Source organism: Sus scrofa, chromosome 4 (genome assembly GCF_054392235.1).
Source record: "Sus scrofa isolate SSC_HxYL_T2T_F1_AM1 chromosome 4, Sscrofa_HxYL_maternal_Yorkshire_Landrace_v2.0, whole genome shotgun sequence".
Lineage (NCBI taxonomy): Eukaryota > Metazoa > Chordata > Mammalia > Artiodactyla > Suidae > Sus > Sus scrofa.
The window spans coordinates 54,797,501-54,822,943 of record NC_139386.1 but is presented as its reverse complement, the minus strand read 5'-3'; the positions used below and the strand labels follow the sequence as shown (position 1 = coordinate 54,822,943).

Sequence of the window (25,443 nt, the reverse complement as noted above, 5' to 3'; positions counted from 1 at the left end):
TGTTGCTACTGGGTGCTACTAGGACAAGGAGAGGTTGGGGGCATGAGGGCCCTGAGCTTAAGTGGACAAGTCCGAAGAGAGTGCAGTGGTGGAGATGGCAAGCAGAGTGGTGCCTTCAAGCCCTGGGTGGGGGTGGGGGGTCCTCCTTGCTAATCAGGGGAATGGGAGTGGGCAAGACACAGGCCAGGGAGTTGTTGGCACAGATGTGGAGGGAGCCTGGAGTGAGGGTGATGGTGTGGGGTGGGGGAACAGCAGTTGGATTAAGTGTTCAGAAGCTACTCAGGGAGTTGGAAATGTCTTCAGATCCTTAGGAGACCACAGGGGTAATTATATGGGGAGTTTGGTAAAAGTAAAAAATTCTGAGGAGTTCCTGTTGTGGCTCAGTGGTAATGAACCTTACTGGTATCCATGAGGATGTGGGTTTGATCCTTGGCCTCGCTCAGTGGGTTAAGGATCAGGCGTTGCCGTGAGCTGTGACATAGGTCGCAGATGCGGCTAGGATCTGGCATTGCTGTGGCTGTGGTGTAGGCCGGCAGCTGTAGTTCTGATTTGACCCCTAGCCTGGGACCTTCCATATGCCTCAGGTGCAGCCCTAAAAAGACCAAAAAAACAAAACAAAAAAAAAATCTGAGGTTTGAAAAGCACTGGGTATTGACTAAGTTTTTGCTCCTTGGTTTTCCCCTCTGCCCACGTGTAGTCCCAGTGGTGTGAGATTGAGGCCTAGTGATGAATAGTCCCTATTGAAAGGAAATTGATTTTTTTTTTCCTCTCTGGATATTTAGGTCATATAGAAATTAAAAAATCTGACAGAATTATGCTTTATTGTAACAGGATTCCACTAGGAAAATATCTTTCAGATAACATCAAAAAAGCTGCCTATGCAATCAGAGCCATTATACTATTTACTGAGTTTACCCTTAGTAAAGGATCCCAGCCTGCCCAGGACTGAGAGGTTCCCAAGAAGCAGGGCTCAAAACTTGGATGGTCCTGGGCAAACTCTTGTTTATTGTCCTATTTATAAATTCACACTCTTTGTTTACTGTCCTATTTTATAAATTCACACTCTTGTTTACTGTCCTATTTTATAAATTCATTGAAATGATCAATGATATATTTTCATAAATGATCTCTGTATACAAGTAATATTCCTGTATTGTTTAAAATTAAATCCCTTATTTTGTAGTTTTTGCCTTTATGAAATACTTTTTTTCTGCTTTAGAGTTACTGAATTTTGCATATTTTAGGCAGAGGGAAACTTTGTTCATCTATCTTAATCTTTGCCACATTCATTTCTGTGCTTTGCGCTGTCCTCTAAATGGAGGTTTTCTAACTTTTCACCTTCCACCTTCATTGCACTAAACTTCTCTAGCAACTGGTATACACCATCCTATCTTGTTATTGAGATGTTTCCTGTTAAAACTAAACTGCCAGTATAGAAATGGGGACTTTTTGTGTCCTTGCTATATTCACTTTACAGACAAGGCAATCAATAAGTATGTTTTTTAATTGATCCAGACAGATAGGTGATGATATTTTGCTGGCTTTTCCAATCCTTAATGCTCTGCATAGTATACAAAATGCATAAGATCAATTTTTTTTTTTAATTTTGCTTCTGACTTAAGAGTGACATCTTGAAGTAAGCAGGCAATTAAGATATACTTTGTGCAGTTCCCGTCGTGGCACAGTGGTTAACGAATCCGACTAGGAACCATGAGGTTGCGGGTTCGATCCTGCCCTTGCTCAGTGGGTTAAGGCTCCAGTGTTGCCGTGAGCTGTGGTAGGTTGTAGACGCAGCTCGGATCCTGCGTTGCTGTGGCTCTGGTGTAGGTCGGCAGCAACAGCTCCGATTCGACCCTAGCCTGGGAACCTCCATATGCTGTAGGAGCAGCCCTAGAAAAGGCAAAAAGACAAAAATAATAATAATAATAATAATAATAATAATAAAAATACACCTTGTAAGTGAGGCCTTGATAGGTTTGTAACTTTGGAGGATTGGAAATGTATTTATTATCTCCATTTAGGACTCTCACTCTGTTATTTGCAGTTGAATAATAATGAGCCCTATTCAGCTCTGTGGCTTTGTAAAGGGTTGAACTGAACATAACCAGCTTACATATAACTGGCCATATCTTCTGGACATAGGTTATGACCTAAATTCATTTAGATGAGTAACTAGATCACTTGAAAGTTTTTTAAGACTCAGACTTTGTTTTTTCTTTGCCACACTTGGTTACACAGCTGTTAAGTGGTAGAATTGGAAGGGAAATAAATCCAAGTAGTATGACTGCAGAATTGGCTTTTGAAAACTTTGTGCCATATTGTCTTCCCACAATTTGCTCCTTGTCTTCTGTTCCCTATCCTAGTTATGGCTCCATCATCCACCCAGAGAGTGAAGTGGAAAATTTTAGTTCAGATTGCTTCTTCTTTCCAACCCTCAGCTATCCTGTAATCATCTGCTCAGAGATCTCATATATACGCTGAGCTTTTTTCACCACACTACTAGTGTTCTGGTTCAGATAAACTCATTATTTTAAATCTGGACTCATTGCTGCCAAAGTTATTCTTCTAAAATGCAGTTCTTGTTATTAAAAGCTATCAGTGTCTGTCAGTTACCTTCAGGATAAGCTTTAAACTACTGTTCTTGGTATACTTTGAATGCCATATGAACTGTCCCATAGAGCCCTATACAGTTTAGATTACCCTGTTTGCCTGTTGGCCTCATCACTTTGCATCAGCCTTATAGTCAGTGCTTCATTACTTTCCATAAATCCCTCTTGAAGAATTGCACTTCAAGACAGTTCATTCAAAGGTTGCATTTTCTGTGCACCTTTTCCTAATTCCTGTAGGTTGGATTATCCATGTCTATTTGTGTGTCCCAGATCAGCTATTTGACATTTCACATCTGTTTTAGTAACTGTCACACTGAAACAATTTGTTTGTTTATAGGTTGTCTCCTCACTAGACTATGAGCGCCTTGAAAGAAGGAATCGTGTCTTGCTCATCTTTATATCCCCAGTGTCTAGAACAGTTCCTGGTACAAAGTAAGTGGTTAACAACTTTTTTAAAAACTAAGACTGTATTTAACAGTTAAACTCCATATATGCTGATAGTTAATTACACCTATGCAGACTGAGAAATCTGTTGTCATGAAAAATAATGGCTATAGACTTTTAATACTTTTGGGGGGACAGTGTCCTCATCTATAAGATAGGAATAATACTTCACCTAGTGTTACTGTAATGTACAGATTGAGGACTATATAGATACGGAAGCATTAGCAGATAAATGGATAAAGAAGATGTGCAAATGTACAATAGAATACTACTCAGTCATAGAAAGAATGAAATTTTATTTGCTACAACATGGATGGACTTGAAAGGTATTAGGCTAAGTGAAATAAGTCAGAAAAACAAATACTGTGATAAATATACCACTTATATGTGGAATCTAAAAAATACAAACTAGTGAATATAACTAGAAGAGGACTCACATATATAGAGAATAATCTAGTGGATGGTTACCAGTGGGGAAAGGGGAGGGGGGGCAATATAAGGTTAGGGATTAATTCATGCTATTACCTGTAAAATGAGCTACAGAGATATATTGTGCAATATTTGGAATATAGCCAATATTTTATAATAACTATAAATGCAGTACAACCTTTAAGAATTGCAAATCACTACACTCTACACCTCTTATATAATATTGTACATCAACTATACTTCAATTAAAAAATTATCTCATAAAAAAGAATATATATACTAGTACATTATATGTATTTTAAGGGCCACACAACTTTGCTATTAAATGAAATATGGAAACTAATCATATATTGAAATAGATGATTTTGTTTGCTATGTATCTTCCCTCTTAGGCAAAGTAGTATCATTTTTGAAAGCTCTCTATCATTTGCAGTTTAAATTTGCAGTACTGGTGACTGGAGGCAGGCACTCTTAAGTCTGAGGATTGTTTTATATAGAACAAAGGGAGATATAGTTTAAGGGTGGGAATCCCAGTTTTTAAGCAGTTAGAGTGAACAATCTTTTGCCTAGTTGGCAGTTTCCCAGCCTGCACAGAATTTTACAGTTCTTTTCAAATAACTTATCCTATGCCTTTATTCTCAGCATATTACCTTTCTGTCTAATTGACTAATAAAACCCCTCAATTTTCTTCTAATCTGCCTCCAAATGCATTCATGTCTTCACTTATCCTTAGGTCCCTCATTTACTGTTCAACAGAAGAAGTGTCTTTTTCTTGGAAGACTAATTACATCTGTGTGAGAGCTGTGCCTTTACCATTTCCTTCTCAAGCTACAGACACACTCTCCTAACACTACATTTCATGAATTAGTGATCTGTACTTTTCCTGTATGTACTTCCATGCCTGTTATAATTCTTTACATTTTTAAAAATTCTGTGATTTGAACATTTTAATGCCAAATTATATGTAACATATGGAAGTTAATAATAAAAAGTATTTGGGAACCAACCACTTGACCTAAGAACTAAGACATACAGACACAGTTAAAGAGCTACCTTGAGCACCTCTGTAACCCCATGAAATATCTTTGCCCAACCTTTGAAGTAACTGCTATTCTGAATTTGTTTATGTTTTTTAGATAGTGTTACCACAAATGTATTTCTTTGAGTTTAATAATTGTTATGTTTAAAATCTTTTTAAAGGTTGCATAAATAGTATTTTATTATAGAGAAAAGTCTAATTTACAAATCCTCATACATTTCAAAAAACATGTAATTATCACAAAAGAATAATGGAAAAATCTCAGAATGCATGTTCAAATTTATAACAAAATAATTCATGAAGACAATTTTGGACTGTGTGGATTTTGCTGTAGCACATATAAAATAAAGTTCTTTATTCAGAGTGTAGAAATATAGCAGATATATTTCCATACACTAATGCAGAAGTGTTTCAATTAGACTCATAGCCTTGTCATTTGGTTGCCCTTTGGACGTCAGCAGTTCTTCAGTGGGCTCCATTCACTTTTGTTGATTGTATAAGCTTTTGGGACTCAGGATCCACAGTACCCTCATATTTCTGGATTTCTTTTTCAATCTTGGAATTGTGGCATTTTCAGAAGAAGTGCATAGAAAAAGATGGGATCATGATAACCACCAAAAGAATTCATTTGTCATTAGGAGTTGGAAGCATTTCTTGATGACCTCCGTGTAGAATGTTAAGGCAGGACTTAGGGAAAGGAAGATGTTAATAATCAGAACTCCTGTTTTTTTTTTTTTCATTTACTGTTATGTTTCTAAGATCCATTCATGTTGCTGCCTAAGGCTGTAATTCATTCATTCTCACTACTGTTTAATGTTCCATTATGTGTTAGCCTAATTCCTTTAACCATTTTTCTTCCAGTGGACATTTGAATATTTTTTTTCTTGCTGGGCCGAGAGAATGTGGAAGCTCCTGGGCTGGGGATCGAACCCACGCCATGGCAGCAGTCCAAGCCACTTCAGTGATAATGTCAGATCTTTAACTTGCTGCACCACAAGGAAACTCTTTGTCATTATTGTTGTTGTTATGAAGAATGCTTCTTTTTTTTTTAAACTTCATTGTAATTTATTTGTCCACTCTAATGTTAAGGAACTTTGGGTTGTTTCTAGGTTTTATTATTATTATTATTACTCTTATTTTTATAATGATTTTTTATTTTTTCTATTATAGTTGGTTTAGTGTTTTGTCAGTTTTCTACTGAACAGCAAAGTGACCCAGTCACACATATGTATAATAATAATTTTCCTCAAATTATCCTCCATCATGCTCCATCACAAGTGACTAGATATAGCTCCCAGTGCTATACAGCAGGATCTCATCGCTTATCCATTCCAAAGACAATAGTTTGCATCTCTTAATTCCAGATTCCCAGTCCATCCTACTCCCTCCCCCTCCCAAGAATGCTTCTACTTGGCTCACAAGAACACAAATTTTTGTTATGTGTCTAGAATTGCTTATTGAAGGATATGAAAATGTTCAACTTTTCATAATAATGCCAAATTGTTTTCCAACACTTTTACCAATTTTAACACCTACCAGCAGGATTTTACCAATTTAAACAGCTAATAACTGTGAAAGAGCCACCACTGTTTTACCATTTTTTTTGCCAATATATATGGCACTGTCAAAATTTTTATTTTTTACCATTCTAGTGACTTCAAAAACATTATCTCATGTGCTCTTAACTTGTATTTCTCTGGTGAATAATGAAATTCTACATCTTTTAAAATACTTACTGGCTGAACAAGTTTCCTTGTTTATAAAACTAATATTTAGGATTTTTGCCCATTTGCCTACTGTGTTGTGTTTTTAAAATTTGTTGTAGTTCTTAATATAGTTTAAATATTAATTTTTAATCAGTTTTATGTTTTGTAATTACCTCCCAGTCTGTGGCTTGTCTTTTGGTTTCTTTATGATATTTTATGATAAACAGAAGTTCTCAGTTGCCACATAGTCAAAGTAGATCTTTTTTGTTTGTTTTATTAGTATGCTTGTTTAAGTCTTTCCATTGTGGGAGGACACAAAACAGTAGTTTTCTGCTATGCTATAGTTTCTTTTAAAAGTTTTAAACTTTGCCTTTCACATTAACATCACTAGTCTGTCTTGAATTGATTCTGATTCTGCATATGATGTGAGGTAAAGATTCAGTTTAGTTCTTTCCCAATTGATGATATTAGGACCATTGAATTATCCCTCCTTTCCCACAGAGCTGCATTGCTACATCTGCTACATGAGTATGTCCTTAGATATGTTGATCTGTAAATGGGATGGTTTCTCTAATTTCTCATTCTTATCTGTCATTATTAGTAGATAGAAATGCAGTTTATTTTTGTGTATTCATTTTGTGTCTTGCAACTTTGCAAATTCATTGATGAGCTCTAACAGTTTCTGGTGCTGTCTTTAGGATTTTCTAAGTATAGTATGTCATCCGCAAACAGTGATAGTTTTACTTCTAGTTTTACTTCTTCTTTTCCAACTTGGATTCCTTTTATTTCCTTTTTTTCTCTGATTGCTGTGGCTAGGACTTCCAAAACTATGTTGAATAATAGCAGTGAAAGTGGATATCCCTGCCTTGTTGCTGATCTTAGTAGAAATGTTTTTAGTTTCTCACCACTGAGAATGATGGTAGCTGTAGGTTTTTCATATAAGGTTTTAATTGTGTTGAGGTAGGTTCCCTTTATCCTCATTCTCTGGAGAGTTTTTATCAGAAATTTTATTTGAATTTTGTCAAAAGCCGTTTCTGCATTTTTTTGAGATGATCATGTGGTTTTTATTCTTCAGTTTGTTGATGTGGTGTATCACATTGATAAATTTATGGGTATTGAAGAATCCTTGCATCCCTGGGAGAAATCCTACTTGATTATGGTATATGACCCTTTTAATATATATTTGGATTCAGTTTGCTAGTATTTTGTTGAGGATTTTTGCATATTTGTTCATCAATGATACTGGCCTATAATTTTCTTTTTTTGTGTGCTGTCCTTGTCTGGTTTTGGTATCAAGGTAATGGTGGCCTCATAGAATGAGCTTCGGAGTGTTCTTTTCTCCACTATTTTTTGAAAGAGTTTCAGAAGAATAGGTTTTAACACTTATCTGAATATTTGATAGAATTCACTGTGTAGCCATCAGGTCCTGGACTTTTGTTTTTTGGGAGGTTTTTAATCACATTTTCAATTTTGGTACTTGTGATTGGTCTCTTCATATTTTCAATTTCTTCCTGGTTTAGTCTTGGTAGGTTGTACCTTTGTAAGAATCTGTCCATTTCTTCTAGGTTGTCCATTTTATTGGCATATAGTTGCTTATAATAGTATCTTATGATCCTTCATATTTCTGTCTCTTATGAGCCTTTGTATTTCAGTTGTAAATTCTCCTTTTTCATTTCCATTTTTATTGATTTGAGCCCTCTCCCTTTTTTTCTTGATTAGTCTGGCTAAAGGTTTATCAATTTTGTTGGTCTTTTCAAAGAACTAATTTTGGGTTTCATTGATCATCTCTATTCTTTCTATTTCATTTATTTCTGTCCTGATCTTTATGATTTCTTTCCTCCTGTTAATTTTGGGCTTTGTCTGTTCTTCCTTCTCTAATTGTTTTAGGTATAAAGTCATGTTATTTATTCGAGCTTTTTCTTCTTTCTTGAGGTAAGATTGTATTGGTATAAATTTTCCTATCAGAATTGCTTTTTCTGTGTCCCATAGGTTTTGGGTTGTTGTATCTTCATCATCATTTGTCTCTAGGTATCTTTTGATTTCCTCTTTGATTTCTTCAGTGATCCATTGGTTATTCTGTAGCATATTGTTTAGCTTCCAGAAGTTTGTGTTTTTTGCTGTTTTTTCTCGTAGTTGATTTCTAGTCTCATAGCATTGTGGTCAGAGAAAATATATGGGATAATTTCAACTTTTTAAAAATTTACCAAGGCTTGGTCTGTGGCCCAAATGTGATCTATCCTAGAGAATGTTCCATGTGCACTTGAGAAGAATGTATATTTTGTTGCTTTGGGATGGAATGTTCTATAAATATCAGTTAAATCTATTTAGTCTAGAGTTTGATTTAAGGCCTGTGTTTCCTTGTTGAATCTCTGTCTAGGTGATCTGTCTCTTGATGTAAGTGGGGTGTTAAAGTCGCCCACTACTACTGGGTTGCTTTCAATTTCTCCTTTTATGGCTATCACCAGTTGGCTTATAGATTGAGGTGCTCCTATGTTTGGTGCATATATATTTACAATTCTTAGTTCTTCTTCTTGGATTGATCATTTGATTATTAGGTAGTGTCCTTTGTCTCTTATGATTTTCCTTATCTTAAAGTCTATTTTGTCTGATATGAGTATTGCTACTCCTGCTTTCCTTTGATTAACATTTGCATGTAGTATCTTCTTCCATACTCTCACTTTCAGTCTGTATGTGTCCTGGGGTCTGAAGTGGGTCTCTTGTAAACAACGCATATATGGGTCTTGTTTTTGTATCCATTCAGCCAGTCTGTGTCTTTTGGTTGGAGCATTTAATTCATTTACATTCAGTGTAATTATGGATAAGTATGTATTTATTGCCATTTAGTTAATTGCTTTCAATTGTTGCTTTGGGTATTTTTTTTTTTTTTTCTCCCCTACTTTTGTTGTCTTCTCTTGTTATTTGCTGACTAGATTTAGTGTTGTGTTTGGATTGGTTTTTCTTTTTTATGTGTGTGTCTGTTGTACTTATTATTTTGGTTTGTGGTTCTCTTTTTTTCGAATGCATTAGAGAATAAAATACCTAGGAATATATCTACTTAAAGAGACAAAAGACCTATACTCTGAAAACTAAAATGTTGATGAAAGAAATCAAAGACAACACAGAAAGATGGAAAGATATACCATGCTCTTGGATTGTCAAAATGAGTACACTAAGCAAGGCAATCTACAGATTCAGCTCAACCCCTATCAAATTACCGAAGATATTCTTCACAGAACTAGGACAGAATATTTTAAAATTTGTATGGAATCACAGGAAACCCCGAATAGCCAAAGCAATATTGAAAAAGAAAAACAAAAATGGAGGAATCAAGCTCCTGGATTTTAGACAATACTACAAAGCTTCAGTCATCAAAACAATATTGTACTGACACAAAAACAGGAATATAGAAGTTCCCGTCATGGCTCAGTGGTTAATGAATCTGACTAGGAACCATGAGGTTGCGGGTTCGATCCCTGGCCTTGCTCAGTGGGTTAAGGATCCGGCATCACTGTGAGCTGTGGTGCAAGTCGCAGATGCGGCTCGGATCTGGCATTGCTGTGGCTGTGGTGTAGGCTGACAGCAGCAGCTCCGATTTGACCCCTAGCCTGGCAACCTCCATATGCCGCAGGAGTGGCCCTAGAAAAGGCAAAAAAAAAAAAAAAAAAAAAACCCAAAACAAACAAACAACAAAAAAACAGATATATAGACCAATGGAACAGGGTAGAAAGCCCAGAAATAAACCTGAGTACCTATGGTCAACTAATGGATGACAAAGGACAGAACATACAGTGGAAGAAAGGTAGTCTCTTCAATAAATGGTGTTGGGAAAACTGGAAAGCAACATGTAAAAGAATGAAAGTAGAACACTATCTAACACCATATACAAAAATAAACTCAAAATGGTTTAAAGACCTAAATATAAGGCCAGATACTATAAAACTCCTAGAGGAAAACATAGGCAGAATGCTCTTCGCCATTAATCACAGCAACATCTGGTTTGACCCACCTCCTAGAATAAGGTCAATAAAAACAAAAATAAGCCAAGGGACCTGATCAAACTCAAAAGCTTTTGCACGGCAAAGGAAACCATTAAAGAAAAAAAAACAAAAAGACAAACCACAGAATGGGAGAAAAATCTTTGCCAACAATGCAACAAAAAAGGGCCTAATGTCTAAAATATACAAAGAACTCATGCAGCTCTACAACAAAAAAACAAACAACCCAACTGAAAAATGGGTAGAAGACCTAAATAGACATTTCTCCAAAGAAGACGTACAGATGGTCAACAGGCATGAAAAATGCTCAATGTCACTAATTACTAGAGAAATGAAAATCAAAACTACAATCAGGTACCACCTCACACCAGCCAGAATGGCCTTCATTAACAAGTCAACAAATAATCAATGCTAGAGAGGATGTGGAGAAAAGGCACCCTCCTCCACTGTTGGTGGAAATGTAAATTGGTACAATCACTATGGAAAACAGTATGGAGGTACCTCAGAAAACTAAATATAGAGCTATCATGATCCAGCAGTTCCACTGCTAGGCATATATCCAGACAAAACTTTCATTGAAAAAGATACATACACCCCTGTGTTCATAGCAGCACTATTCACAATAGCCAGGACATGGAAACAACCTAAATGTCCATCAAACAGATGAATGGATTAAGAAGATGTGCATATATACATTGGTGTATTACTCAGCCATAAAAAAAGACAGACTAATGCCATTTGCAGCAACATGGATGGAACTAGAAATTCTCATACTAAGTGAAGTAAGCCAGAATTAAAAAGACAAATAACATATGATATCACTTATTTGTGGAATCTAAAATATGAAACAAGTGATCCTATCTTAAAAAAAAACCCCAAAAAACACAGAAACAGATCGTGGTCAAGGAGAGCCAACTTGGGGTTCCTAGGAGGGAGGCGGGGAGGGAGTGTGATGGATGGGCATTTTGGGGTTTTTTTGTATGCAAACTGTTATATTTGGAATGGATGGGCAATGGGGCCCTATTGTACAGTACAGGGAAATGTGTGTGATTGGGTCACTTTGCTATACAACAGAACTTGACAAAACTTTGTAAATCAACTGTACTTTAATAATAATAAAAAGATGATATGTTGGTCTGTTTGGGGCTCTTTATGTCATTTTATTTACCCTTCATCAGTCTTGCCATGCATTTATTTGTTTTAATGTTTTCTAAGAGCTCTGAATTTCTTAATCCTGTTACATTTTCTTCATTAGTTTCCTTTTTTTTTTTTTTTTTTTTGGCCACACCCATGGCATGTGGAAGTTCCCAGGTCAGGGATCAAACCTGAGCCACAGCAGTGACCATGCTGAATCTTTGACTGCTATGCCACCATAGAATTCCCTGCTTCATCAGTTTCTGTTCTTTATTCTTTCCTTGGAGGCTTTTTTCCTCCCAGGAGATGGCAAGTTTTATTTGTCTTGTCTGGATAGAGATTTGATTTGCTTAGAAATGTTCCAGGGTAGGGAAAAATGAGAAAGTGCAGGTCTATTTTGTGTAATCTTCCCTTCATTTTAATTGTCACTATCGAAATCGACTGGGAGAGCTGCATGTGTATAGCTGGATTCTTCAGGTTTCTTTGGCTTAGATTCACATTTGGAGTCCTTAATCCCTTTTACCATGTTTCCCTTAGCCTTTTTTTTTTTTTTTTTTTTTTTTTGTCTTTTTGTCTTTTGTTGTTGTTGTTGCTATTTCTTGGGCCGCTCCCGCGGCATATGGAGGTTCCCAGGCTAGGGGTCAAATCGGAGCTGTAGCCACCGCGTCTACAACCTACACCACGGCTCACGGCAACGCCGGATCGTCAACTCACTGAGCAAGGGCAGGGACTGAACCCGCAACCTCATGGTTCCTAGTCGGATTCGTCAACCACTGCGCCACGACGGGAACTCCCCCTTAGCCTTTTTCAATTAGTCTTTGTTCCCTTCATCTGGGTCATGCTGGAGTTCTCACTTTTGTCTTTTGGGATACTCATCTCATCTGTTTTATTTTCATCTTTCCAGGTTCATCCTTCCTGAGATGGTTGAGCTGGAGTGACTTCCCCCATCACTTGTAGAGGATTGCTGCTCTGTGTTTAAGGTCTGAGATGAAGCAAAAGGATTAGTGCTTGACTTCACCCAAGCATTCTCTTTTGATGGAGGGGCCGGCATTACCATTAGCAGTTGAACAAGTTTGGGAGGCTTAGAAGTTGGAGAGTGACATGACAGTCTTTTGCTTTACCAAGTATTTCATTTTACAGAGACTTCTCACTCTCCTTTACATTCTAGTCTTATTTCTGACAGATGTGGCAAGGTCCCTGTCTGAGATGACTCATTTCCTGTCCTTGACCATCAGTGTTCTTGCAATTCTTTGCTTGGCCAGTTTGGGTGTCTCTTCTGAGGCTGTTTTTCTAGTTTGGTTCATCTAGCTAATACTGTGGTTTCTCCTGTTCCTTCTGTAACTGGTCTTCTACTTGTTCTTTCACTGCTGGGTCAGCAGGCTTTGCTGCTCCAAAGATAGAAGTTGCTTAACTGGACTGGGAGGTACCAGCAGAGGAATCATCTTCCTAAGGAGTGCTCTGAGGCTTTAGATTCATTTGGGGTCTCTGGGAGGGTCCTCTGTCATCACACCTGTAATCATCCTAAAAGCAGTCATCTTTGAAGCTCCATGACGGGGTGTCCTGTTGGTTGGTCTTCAGAGTGGTCCCATTTCCTCTGGGGCCGTCATCTCTGTAGTACCCACTATGACATGCATTTCTGCCACTGTTTATCCTGAAGTCAGAGCTTCTGTCACAGTCCCTGCTACCTTAGTCATGATAGCATTCCTGGCCTCCATAATGATCACGATATTTGCCTTCAAAGCTTTCTTCACCTCTTCTAGGCAGATAGTCAAAATCAAAGCTGTCTGGCAGCACAGTTCCTCCAATCAGGATCTATTTTGTGAAAATTTCTGGTTTTTCTCAGCCAAAAGGATGATTATCCTTGTCTTTATCCTGTGTTAGATAAGCAGTGTCTCCTGGAATTCTCTTACCTAGAGACTCTTTATTGAGGCTCAGGACACTGAGCAGTGACTCCAGGTTTTCAAACTCAGCATAATCAATCAAAACCTTTCAACCTCTCTGGATTACTAGATTCACATGGTAAATGCACTGTACCAGTGTTTAATCCTCTAAAGAATCCTTAATGAAGATTTCTGTCCATTACAGGTTGGGTTCCCAGCAGTGTAGGATGGCAGTTGGGGAAATGACTGTAGTTGATATTGGGGTCCCAAGCAGCCTGTGGAGCAGTGAGCAGGATGCAGTGGTCAGTTGCAGGTGCCTTAAACATTTTGCCGTCATAACTGCACCACGTGGTTGAAACATTCTCCAGACTCTGTCGGTTTTATCAGTCCAGCTAACTGGTCTGGGGACATAGGTGCTTCCTCCACCAGTGTGACCTTCCTCAGCCTGGAAGTCTGTTAAGAAGATAGTCTTCCCAGTTCTTTTTGGCTAAGGTCACTGTGTTGGGCTGGGGAGAAGAACCAAAACTAGACTGTTTTGTTGTTGTTGTTGTTTTAGTAAGCACGCTCGTTTGGAGTTTAATATCTACCTACTAGATTGGATTTGTATCATTTTCTTTGTTATCCTTAATAGTGCACTTTTTCTGCTCTTGTAACTAATTCCACCTTTCTTTTTGTTTATATTTACCTAATATGTCCTTTTCCATATTTTTGCTTTTATACTATCAGTATCTTTATTTTGCAGGTGTTTTCTACCTTACTTTTGAATTTGTTCATATACATTTATTGTGATTACTTCTCTATTTGGATTCTCTTTATGCTTTCTGATAGTCCTGTTTGTTTATGCTTTTTTTTCTTCTTTCTTTCCTCAATCCACCTTTTTTGCAGATTGACTTAGGGTTTTGTTCTTGTTTTTTGGTATTCTCTTCTACTCTTCTAGTTTGGAAAATATTCTCACTTACTTCTAATCTTTTATGATTACCCTTGAAATTCTTCTGGGATACTATATATTTTGAAATTAGAAAGAGAGTTCTTCAACTGTGTTCTTATTTTTCAGAATTATTCTGGCTGTTTTATGTGTTTTGTATTTTCACATAAGTTTTAGAATTTGTTTGTCAATTTCTGTTTTAAAATGGGTTAAGGATCCGGCATTGCCATGAGCTGTGGTATAGGTTGCAGATGCGGCTCGGATCTGGTGTTGCTCTGGCTAAGGCATAGGCTGGCTGCTACTGCTCCAATTAGACCTCTAGCCTGGGAACCTCTATATGCCGTGGGTGTGGCCCTAAAAAAAAAAAAATAATAATAATATATTGATAACGGTTCATTAATTATAACAAATGTAGCATACTAATATAAGAAATTAATAGTAGGGGAAACTGAGTGTCAGTTATATGAAGATTTATCTTCACAACTTTTCTGTAAATCTGAAACTATTCTAAAGAGTTTTAACAAGTTCTTTGCAGTTCTTTTTCACATACACAATGCCATTTTCATAGTCTCTTTGCTTGGCCATGTTTTATTTTATCTTTTATTGCTAAAACTAATTTTTAAAAATTTATATTTAGCAATAATATGTAAAATCCATAAAGGGTAAGAAACTTACTTATTAATATTTCTCAATCTTGCCCAGAAAGTTCCACTTTATCTTAATAGATTAGAAGTTTAATCTTAAAATATTTGTCACACATAAGAAAACTGAAGTAGCACTGCTTTGTATTTTATTTAAAAAGTAAAAATTGGGGAGTTCCCGTCATGGCTCAGCAGGTAACCAACCCGCTAGTATCCATGAGGACATGGCCTTGCTCAGTGGGTTGAGGATCCGGCATTGCCATGAGCTGTGGTGTAGGGTCACAGATGTGGCTCAGATCTCGCATTGCCGTGGCTGTGGTGTAGGCTGGCGGCTGTAGCTCTGATTCCACCCCTAGCCTGGGACCCTCCATATGCCACGGTTGCGGCCCTAAAAAAACAGAAGACCAAAAAAAAAATTGAAGGAGAACTTGAAAAATTATAAAAAGAAACATGCAGGATTTACTCTGGAGAGGTCTGAGGAAGGGCTGCAGGCCACAGCCCCAGCTGACGAATGTCAACGGCCACCATGCATTGATTTTCACCTCTTAACATCCAGTATGACAGTGTCCCAGGCACAGCAGCTCTGTACTTTCCTTCTCAGATGGAGCTTGATTCTTTGGAAGGAGTTCTTCAAAGTCTGGATGGAATCCTGACTGCTCAAGGTGTCTTTCCATCTCCATTTTCATTCTTTTCATTCTGTCACCACAGTGTACTGATTGTACACCCAGGTGACAATGTGCTTGATTCCAGGGAAGTAAAGCACAGATGGGGACTGCCCAGGTACTATGTTTAAAAACATGATAAAGCACCAGGTACTATATTTAAAAACGTGATAAAGGGCATTGTAGGGACAGTTGATGAAATTATGGAATGTGGACTATATATTAGATAATACTAGTGTACTAGCTGAGTTCCTGAACTCTATCATTGTGTTGTTATTTAAGAGAATATTTTTATTCTTAGGAGATACACCCTAAAGTATTAAAGGGTAAAGGGCAGCTTACTTAGGTGGTTCAGGTAATAAATAGTGGTTAAATTACATTATACGTAATAATAAACATATATAAAATTATGTATTTGTGTGATCTATAAGTCAAAACATGACCCTGGATTCTTAGTATTGTCATTTATTTGTTGCTCAAGTTGGCCCAGATATGGCCATATTCTCCTGTAATTCTTGTAGTAGTACTAAGTCTTAATTTTAAATGGAGGATAGCTTTGATTATATCAACATGTGATATGTTGAAAATGTTGTTATTAACTTTTTTTGTAGGTTTAAGCTGAATTTTGGGACATGGCCACTGCTTCACCAAGATCTGATACTAGTGATAATCACAGTGGAAGGTTACAGTTACAGGTAACTGGTAAGTTATTTTTATAACAATTTGAGATAGTGGTTCCCTGATGAAACTTTTGTTTTCTTTTTTTTTCTTTATGGCTGCACTCACAGCATATGCAGGTTCCTGGGCCAGGGATTGAATCTGAGCTGCAGCTGCTACCTGTTCCACAGCTGTGGCATTGTGGGATCCTTTAACCCACTGTGCTGAGCCAGGCATTGAATCTCTGCCTCCACAGCAACCTGAGCTGCTGCAGTCAGTTTCTTAACCCACTTCTCCGCAGTGGGAACTCCAAAACTTTCTTTTTAATACCCAGTTCAGCAGATGTGTTTCATAAGTATCTTTTCTTTTAAATTCATACCGTGATGTATTTGTTTCAGTAGGCCTCAAAGTTAGAAATATTCCAAAAGTATTTTATTTTTTTAGTAAGTATTTATTGAACCTGTGCTGGATGCAGAACAGTTATATCTTCTTTAGGGGTAGGAGAATTTGAGTATCAGAATAAACGTTATTGAATTGGTCTTTAAATGATTTTTAGGATGGAGAAGGCTGCTAAAGTACTCTTTTCACTCATTTAAGCCATTTATTCAATCATCGGGCAAATATTTGTTAAGCGGAATTTTAGTTCTCCAGGAATTTACTGTATAGTGTTGAGGCAGGTTTGTTTTGCTTGGATGGTTACTGTCCAAAGTGATCATTAACCAGATGCAGTGAGAACTTAGAGGAAGGTGTCTTAGGTCTGCTTGGGATTGAAGATGCTTATAGATCTAGGAGAACAGGGTAAGAGAAGGACTCACAGAGGGTAACATCAACTCTTGCAGGAGGGATCAGAGTTCATCTCAGATTAGATTGGCAGCTAAAAAGCATTAGAGGGAGAGGGAACAGCATACATAGAAGCATGACAGAGCTTTGGTTAGAGGGCTTCTGATAATTTATTCTCACTAAGTTGGAGTACATGGGCGTAGTCTTTTTGGGTTTGTTTATTTGTTTTTTTCTGACTGTGCCTCAGCAAAAATTTTGATCCAGGAATTGAACATACACCACAGCAGTGACAATGCTGGATCCTTAACCTACTAAGCCACCAGGGAGCTCCATCAAGGAGTGGTCATTAAGCCAGCAGTTTTACTTGTAGTAATTTATCTTGCAGGCATTTATATTATTTATATGTGCATATAAATAATGTCCATATGTAATGTTTATATATAGTTTATATATATAAACATCTGCAAGATAAATTACTAGAAGAGTTTTTAATAGCAAAAAACTTATGGTGGATTTCCAGATAAACAGTGAAATGAAATAATTGAATATGTGTACCAATATGAGCCAAGTTCTAAGATAATATTGTTAAGTGAAAGAGCAAGGTGTAAAATAGTGTGTATAGAACGCAGCCATATGAATGTAAGAAAGGCAGGGTGGTTATATGCAGCTCTATGCTTAGAACATAGAAACAGTACTTGCCTCGAGGCAGGATTGAGGTTAGGATAAAAAGGAGATATACTGTAATTCCCATGGTACTCATTACTGTGAGCTGAGTTGTTTCTAGAAATTTTCAGTGAACAGAGCTAGGAAATATTTATTATCTTAGAAAGCAGGAAACAAATGTTGAGTTCATCCTGATATTTCCCACTCAAAATAATAGCTGTAGTCCCTAAATAACCATTTTCCACTAAAAGGAGAAAAAAAGTTATTTTTACTTTATTTTACTTTGTATCTCTTTTCTCTTAACCTCAGAATTTTAATTCCAAATGACAGTTAACACAGTTCTATCCGTTTTATCCTAACACATGCATACAGAATAGCACTGTTAAAATTAGCAAAAATAACAAGCCCGCTCATTACAGTTTAAGATTTCTTTGTGAGCTTCCCCTCTTTAGGATTTATAGTCAGAATGCCGTGTTTCCAAGTAACTTGAAGTAATTTTCCATTTGTTTATTCCACCAACTGGGTAATCAATTACATTCACTACTTTCAGTTTGTTTTTTATTTAATTTTGTTCTTTTACCATGTAAAGTATTTATACTGTTCTGGAGTCATAAATATTCAATCAAGTTGTTTTTGGAGAAGTCTGGCTACTCTATCCCATCCCTCCCCCTTTTCCCTTGCCCTTTAGGTAAAATTTTTCTTGTTTTGTTTGGTCTTCTTAGGGCCACAATGGGGACTCCCAGGTTAGGGGTCGAATCAGAACTATAGCTGCCAGCCTTCACCACAACCACAGCAACGCCAGATCTGAGCTGCATCTGTGACCGACACCACAGCTGACAGCAACACAGGATCCTTAACCCAGCTGAGGGAGGCCAAGGGTTGATCCTGTGTCCTCATGGATAGTTAGATTTGTTTCCATTGAGCCACTATGGGAAATCCTAGGTAAACATTTTTGTTAGCTTTGGTTTATGCTTCCATTGCTTCTTCCTGAAAATATATGCACAGTATAAGTATTCACATTACTCTTCCTAAAATCCTAGGTATGTTTCTGCACCTTGCTTTTCTTCATTTAATAGTAATATCCTGGAGTTAGCACCATAGCGAGGTATCCATACACCTTTTTATCACTGCACAGTAGTCTATAGACTAGATCCATGAAAGTTAATTCATCTAGCCCTTATTGATGGACATTGGGGTTCCACTCTTGCTATTGCAAATAGTGCTACAATAAAGAGCTTCATGCAAATGTCATTACTTATTTTTGCTCATGTGTCGTTAGGATAGAATCCTAGATTGAGATTGCCGGGTCAGAGAGTAAACACATGTAATAATATAATTTACAGTTGATCCCTGAACCACAGAGGTTAGAAGTGCTTATTCCCGTGCAGTTGAAAATGTGTATAACTTTACAGTCAACTCTTGGTATCCATGGTTCCACATTTGTGGATTCAGCCAACCACTGATCACGTAGTACTGCAGTATGTACTTATTTTAAAAAGTCTGCATTGAAATGGATGCGTGTTGTTGAAACCCCTTTTGTTCAGATGCCAACCGTGTTGCCAAGTTCTCTCCATGGTATCTCTACCATTTCCCTGCTCCCACCAGCTGTCTGAGAGTGCCTGTTTCCTATAGCCTCCTCATAAGATACGTTGTCAGGCATGTTGACAGTTGGTTAAGAAGTGGTATCTTAAGTGTCATTTTAATATCATTTCTCTCATTGTGAGTGAGGTTGAGCCATGTTTAAGGGATATTTGTATTTAGTTTTCTATGAACCATGAACTTTTATATTTTGAACCAATTCTCTGGTGATTCTGATGTGTACTCCACTTAAGAACCACTTCTGGAGTTCCCATCGTGGCGCAGTGGTTAACGAATCCGACTAGGAACCATGAGGTCGCGGGTTCGGTCCCTGCCCTTGCTCAGTGGGTTAACGATCCGGCGTTGCCGTGAGCTGTGGTGTAGGTTGCAGACTTGGCTCGGATCCCGCGTTGCTGTGGCTCTGGCGTAGGCCGGTGGCTACGGCTCCGATTAGACCCCTAGCCTCGGAATCTCCATATGCCGTGGAAGCGGCCCTAGAAAAGGCAAAAAAGACAAAAAAAAAAAAAAAAGAAAGAAAAAGAAGACCTGAAAAAAAAAAAAAAAAAGAACCACTTCTAAGTGTAATTCCTAATGCTTTTGCTTTTGCTCTGCATAAGTTTACAGCCACATATTTCATTTTCTGTGTTACTTGTGCAGAACCTGTGACCAACATATCTGAGGTGTAATTTTCTTCCTGTTTTCCTGGTCTTTACTACCTATTTATGAGTTTTTAGTTGAAGTAACAAAAAACTGATCTGGCTGATTTGAGCCAAAAGGGAACTTACTGAAAAGCTATCAGGTAGCTAGTAGAATCACCAGAAGTCTAGAAAACTAATTGGAAAATAGATACAGACCAAAGGAGTAGCCAAAATTGTGCCTCCACAGTATTTATGATTTTGAGTATCGGTTACTGTTCTCCTTTGGAATGTAGTGATGTTCTTTGAAAACCGAACTTGCACCTGTGGTAAATGACACCAGCTTTTAGTGCCTTCCTGTTCTCTCTTCTCTTGTCCTTGTCTTTGTCTTCCTTTCATTTTGTTGATCTAGTTTTTTAAATTAAAAAGTGCCATAAAATCCACAATCTTATTGATCTAATAATACTCTGTGGAATAAATATGTATTCCTCTGTTTTACCAGTGAAGAAACTGAGGATCAGATTAAGTGCCTTCCACTAGTAAAAGAAAGCAGCAAAGGTCTCAGGAGTCCAAGTTGCTGCCCTTTTATTAGATAACAGTGACTTCTGTATTGATTTTTCTTTATTTTAAAAATAAAGGTCCTTTCTGCTCTTGCAGTCTGGCAGGTCATGGTCTGTAAGTGAGACAGTACTAGCTTATTATACATTTTTATTATTTCTGTTCTTAACGTATCTCACTCTAATATCTGATTGGCAGCAATAAGTAAGAATAAGAACATTGGTCATGGAAAGCAGGAAAAGTATAAACAAAAATCAAAGAGAAAATGGCCTACTGTAACATAGTACAGCGTTTGCTGTGGAGTAGGGCATGTACTTAAATGTTAATAGCACACAAAGTGCATCATCTTCATTAGTCTAGATTTCAGGCTTTCTACAAGGAAGTGATAGATACAAAGTGTACAAGATGAATAAGATGAAACTTGAGACTGAAAAGCTAATGGGCTGTTATATTCATATTTATAACTTTGTATCTATTGTGTCTTATAATAAACCTTAATAGTTTACTTTTTAAATTAAAAAATGTAATCGAGTATTTCCTTTTTGTGTATGTGTTATATGGGTTTAAATGTATCCTTTTCAAATGCTTCAACATTTATGGAATAGTCTGTCTTTTCCCATTGATTTAAAGTGCCACTGTTAGCATATACCAATTTTTTTTTTTTTTTTTTTTTTTTTGTCTTTTTGCCATTTCTTGGGCTGCTTCCAAGGCATGTGGAGGTTCCCAGGCTAGGGATCGAATGGGAGCCGTGGCCACCGGCCTACACCAGAGCCATAGCAACGCAGGATCCGAGCCGCGTCTGTAACTTACACCACAGCTCATGGCAACACTGGATCCTTAACCCACTGAGCAAGGCCAGGGATCAAACCCGCAACCTCACAGTTCCTAGTCAGATTTGTTAACCACTGAGCCACGACGGGAACTCCTATACTAATATCTTATTTGTTCTTTTCACCTCGCCCTTATATTCACAGTCAGACTATTTAAATTATTTTCATATTACAGTACTTTTTAAAAAATACATTGGGAGGAGTTCCTGTCATGGCTCAGTGGTTAGCGAGTCCAACTAGGAACCACGAGGTTGCGGGTTCGATCCCTGGCCTTGCTCAGTGGGTTAAGGATCTCGCGTTGCCATGAGCTGTGGTATAGGTTGCAGACACGGCTCAGATCCCGAGTTGCTCTTGCTCTGGTGTAGGCCAGTGGCTACGGCTCTGATTCGACCCCTAGCCTGGGAACCTCCATATGCCGCGGGAGTGGCCCAAGGAATGGCAAAAAGACCAAAAAAAAAAAAAATACATTGGGAGAAATCTCTTATTACTTTGCATCCTAAAATATGCTTCACTATTCCTTAATTTTCTTTACATTTATTTGAATTTTAGAGTCTCTCTTCCTTTTCCTCTATCCCCTCCCCCAAATTCCCTTAAAAACCAGTAGTAGTGCTTCTATTTAGATCATTTAAAAATAATTATTAAATTGGAGATAATTTCAGTGTTAAAATGTCCAAATCCAGGAATAATTGTATCATTCGCTTCAAGTCTTATGTTCATCAGTAAAGTTTTATAGTTATTTTTACGTATATGCATTTCTTACAATTATTACTAGATTTTTTGGGGGTGATCCAATTGGGAGTAGGATTGTTAAATTCTCACACACACACATGCAAAGAAGACTCTTTTCTTCTGATAGATTTCCCACATTTATATAATCCTACAGTAAAGGATATTCTGGTATGACACCAAAGAAAACTCATGAAACAGGAAAATAAAATCTATCCTATGCTATTCCACTAATGAGAATTCCAGTTTGAATTTATAAAGTTATCTTTTGATTATTTACAATCAGTATTTTTGTTATTTATATGTACATTTTTGCCAGCATATTATGAATTCCTTGTGAGTTTAAAAATTATCTTTTAAAAATCACTTTCCTTACCCTGACAGCATCAGATATTATTGAAGACTTTGCCAATTAAAAGTACACAATGTATATATTTTTAATATCTCTTCAATTAACTCAGAAGAGTTGATACTATAAAGTTAATAATGATAGTGATAGAGTTATAGTCACTGTTGTTGGGTGCCACACATTCATTGATGATAATAGTACTTGCATGCCTTCACTCACCAATCCTAAGAATCAGATAGTATTTATTCCCCTATTTTTCAGATGAGATGCTTGAGAGTCAGAGAGGTTAATTGACTTAAAGTCAGACATCTAGTAAGGGGCAGAGTTAAAATATAAACCCAGATATTCCAACCCAGTGCTTTTTTTTTTTTTTTAGGATAATTTTTTTAGAGCAGCTTTAGATTCACAGCACAATTGAGAAGACAATTAAGAGATTCCAGATGCCCTATGCCGACACATGCACAGCCTCACCCATTATCAACATCCTCACCAGAGTGCTACGTTCATCACAAGTGATGAACCTACCCATAGTTCAAAGTTTACGTTAGGGTTTATTCTTGGTGTTATGCATTCTGTGGGTTTGGACAGACGTACATGTAGCCAATGTTGTAGTGTTATACAGGGTATTTTCACTGCCCTAAAAGTCCTTTGTGCTCCATCTATTCATCCCTCACCCATCCCATCAATCCCTGGCAAGCTCTGATCTTTTTACTGTCTTCATAGTTTTGCTTTCTCCAAAATGTTACAAGTTGGAATCATGCAAGATATGTAGTTTTTTTTAGATCGGCTTTGTTTTTTTCACTTAGTATTATGTATTTAAATTTTAAATGATTTTTGTACATCACTGTTAATCAACTATACTTCAGTTAAAAAAAGGAAATACTGCATCAGGATGAGGATATAATGTTTCAAATATATGCTTTTCTGTATGTTCATCTTTTATTGCTTATTTTCTTTTAACTCTGTATTTGAAAACTTATAATGAAATTCTGCTGAAGAATTAATATGTGAAGGGAATTTATACTCGATATTATAGAAAAATATTACAATATTGGAAAAGAAAACCATAATATTCTTAAAAACAAGTATTTGTTGGGTGTGTCCTTTGGGCAAGGCCCTGTTGCAGGAGTTAAAAACAAAGATATTCAAAAATATGCCTATGCCTTACTAGACTAACATTCTACAAAGAAGTGAAACATAAAACATATAAAGTGAGATGACAAAAATGAAGTTGCTAATAATATAAAACAAATAAATCTATTGACAAGTAAATTGTCTAACTTAACTAAGTTGAGGACAGATTTTACTTTATTTCAGCTTCTAGGAAATCTCTTCCTTTGTATCGGAACTCTATAGAGGTCTAAAATGGTTTGCACACTACGGACATCTTTTTTTGGGGTAAAACATATTTCCTGAGCAACAGTGTATCAAGGAAAGCTCTATAAGGTTTTAAACTATGTTGAAATGATATTACGCTTTGTGATTTATCAGTCTCCAATTTTTTTTAATCTTAATGTCTCACCTTTTAACCCTCTTTGAAAATCTAAACTTTTAGGAGTATCTCTCCCATTCTTGTATAGTAATTAATATTTATTTGGTGCTTACTATAAACCACACAGTGCTTTAAGTACTTAATTACCTTTAATCCTTTTGTGTGATCACACTAAAAGGATGGGTGCAGTTGGGAATTTAATCACTGAAGTTTACTGTACTGTCTTGACAATTCAGTTAATAGTTCAGTCAGCTAGTAACAGCTATTTTTGATTTTTTGATTGATTATCTGTTGATTGAGTCAGAATAGTAAAGATGGCTGTGTAGTTAGTAAATATTGTATCATTTTGAGTATACTTTCATGTAATCATTCATGTAAGTCATGGGCTTCTCATTAAACTCTTAATAACTCTGATCCTAAAAAAATTTTTTTTTCTCCATGACTTGATAGCTTATTTCTTTTTAGTGCTGAATATTATTTCATTGTTTGGGTATACCACCGTTGTTTATCCACTCACCTACTGAAAGACATCTTCGTTATATTCAAATTTGACAGTTATGTGAATCAAGCTGCTCTGAATATCCAGATGCAGGTTTTTGTGTGGACATAAGTTTTCAACTCCTTTGGGTAAATACCAAGGAGTGCAATTATTGGTAACATTGAAACATATATTGTGCATGTATTACTGGTAAGCCTATGTTCCATTTGTAAGAAATGGTCAAATTGTCTTCCAAAGTGACTGAACCATTTTACATCCCCACCAGCAATGAATGAGAGAGTTCCTGTTGCTCCACATCCTCCCCAACATTTGGTGTGGCCAGTATTCCAAATTTTGACCATTCTAATATGTGTGTGGTAGTATCTTATTGTTGTTTTAGTTTGTCATTTCCCTGATGACAAATAATGTTGAGCTTTTCATTCGTTTACTTGCTATCCATATATCATCTTTGATGAGGTGCTGTTAAGGTCTTTGGCCCATCAGGTTGTTTGTTTTCTTATTGCTGGCTTTTAAGAGTTCTTTGTGTATTTTGGGCAATAGTTCTTTATCAGATGTGTCTTTTGCAAATATTTTCTTCCAGTCTGCGTCTTGACTTTTCATTCTCTTGACATCTTCTTTCACAGTGCAGAAGTTTTGAGTTTTAATGAAGTGCAACTTATTTATTTCATGGACCATGCCTTTGGTGTTGTATCTAAAAAGGCATCCATTGCCATACCCCAAGTCATCTAAGTTTTCTCCTGTGTTATCTTTTAAAAGCTTTATTAGTTTTGTGTTTTGCACTTAGGTCTATGATACATGTTCAGTTAATGTGGAGGTTGTAAGGTCTCTGTTTAGATTTTTCTTTTTTCTTTTTTTTCTTTTTTTTTTTCGCATGTGGATGTCCAGTTGTTTCAGCACTATTTATTGAAAAGACATTGTATGCTTTTGAAACCATCTGATACTACCTTCCCCTTCCTCCAGTATATAAATAAGACCTGCATATACTGAGGAAGTGACTCTTATTTGGAATGAAGAATTTTGTGTAGGAGATCTAAAATCTAATTCTTATGATTAACCCCTATCATCAGGTTTTGATTTTAAAGTTTTTATTTGAAACGGCATATATCTTGTTTTTTTTTGAAACAAGTTTTCCAGAGAAAGCGTTTTGAAAATTGCCAAAGTTTTTATAATTTCAGTTAGGTAGGTTATCAATACTACTTAACAGAGAGGTTA

General features: G+C 36.8%; 1 protein-coding gene and 1 pseudogene across 22 annotated transcripts in view; one reads left to right on the top strand and one right to left on the bottom strand.

Annotated features, from left to right (window-relative positions):
• Window positions 1-25,443, top strand: part of WWP1 (WW domain containing E3 ubiquitin protein ligase 1) — a 139,021-nt gene that overhangs the window by 19,695 nt on the left and 93,883 nt on the right. For 17 of the 22 annotated variants that reach the window (XR_014843031.1, XR_014843033.1, XR_014843032.1 and 14 more), the window contains 2 exons: window positions 2,947-3,041; window positions 16,076-16,166. Coding sequence is in view for 17 of the 22 variants with exons in the window: in XM_085021123.1 (XP_084877249.1) it covers window positions 16,097-16,166 (70 nt within the window). In the remaining 5 variants the exon portion in view is untranslated. Of the gene's footprint in view, window positions 1-2,945; window positions 3,042-12,260; window positions 12,337-16,075; window positions 16,167-25,443 lie in introns of those variants that run through there. The other 5 variants (XR_014843030.1, XM_085021114.1, XM_085021115.1 and 2 more) reach the window with 2 other exon arrangements.
• Window positions 12,164-15,330, bottom strand: LOC102164107 (eukaryotic translation initiation factor 4B pseudogene; annotated as a pseudogene).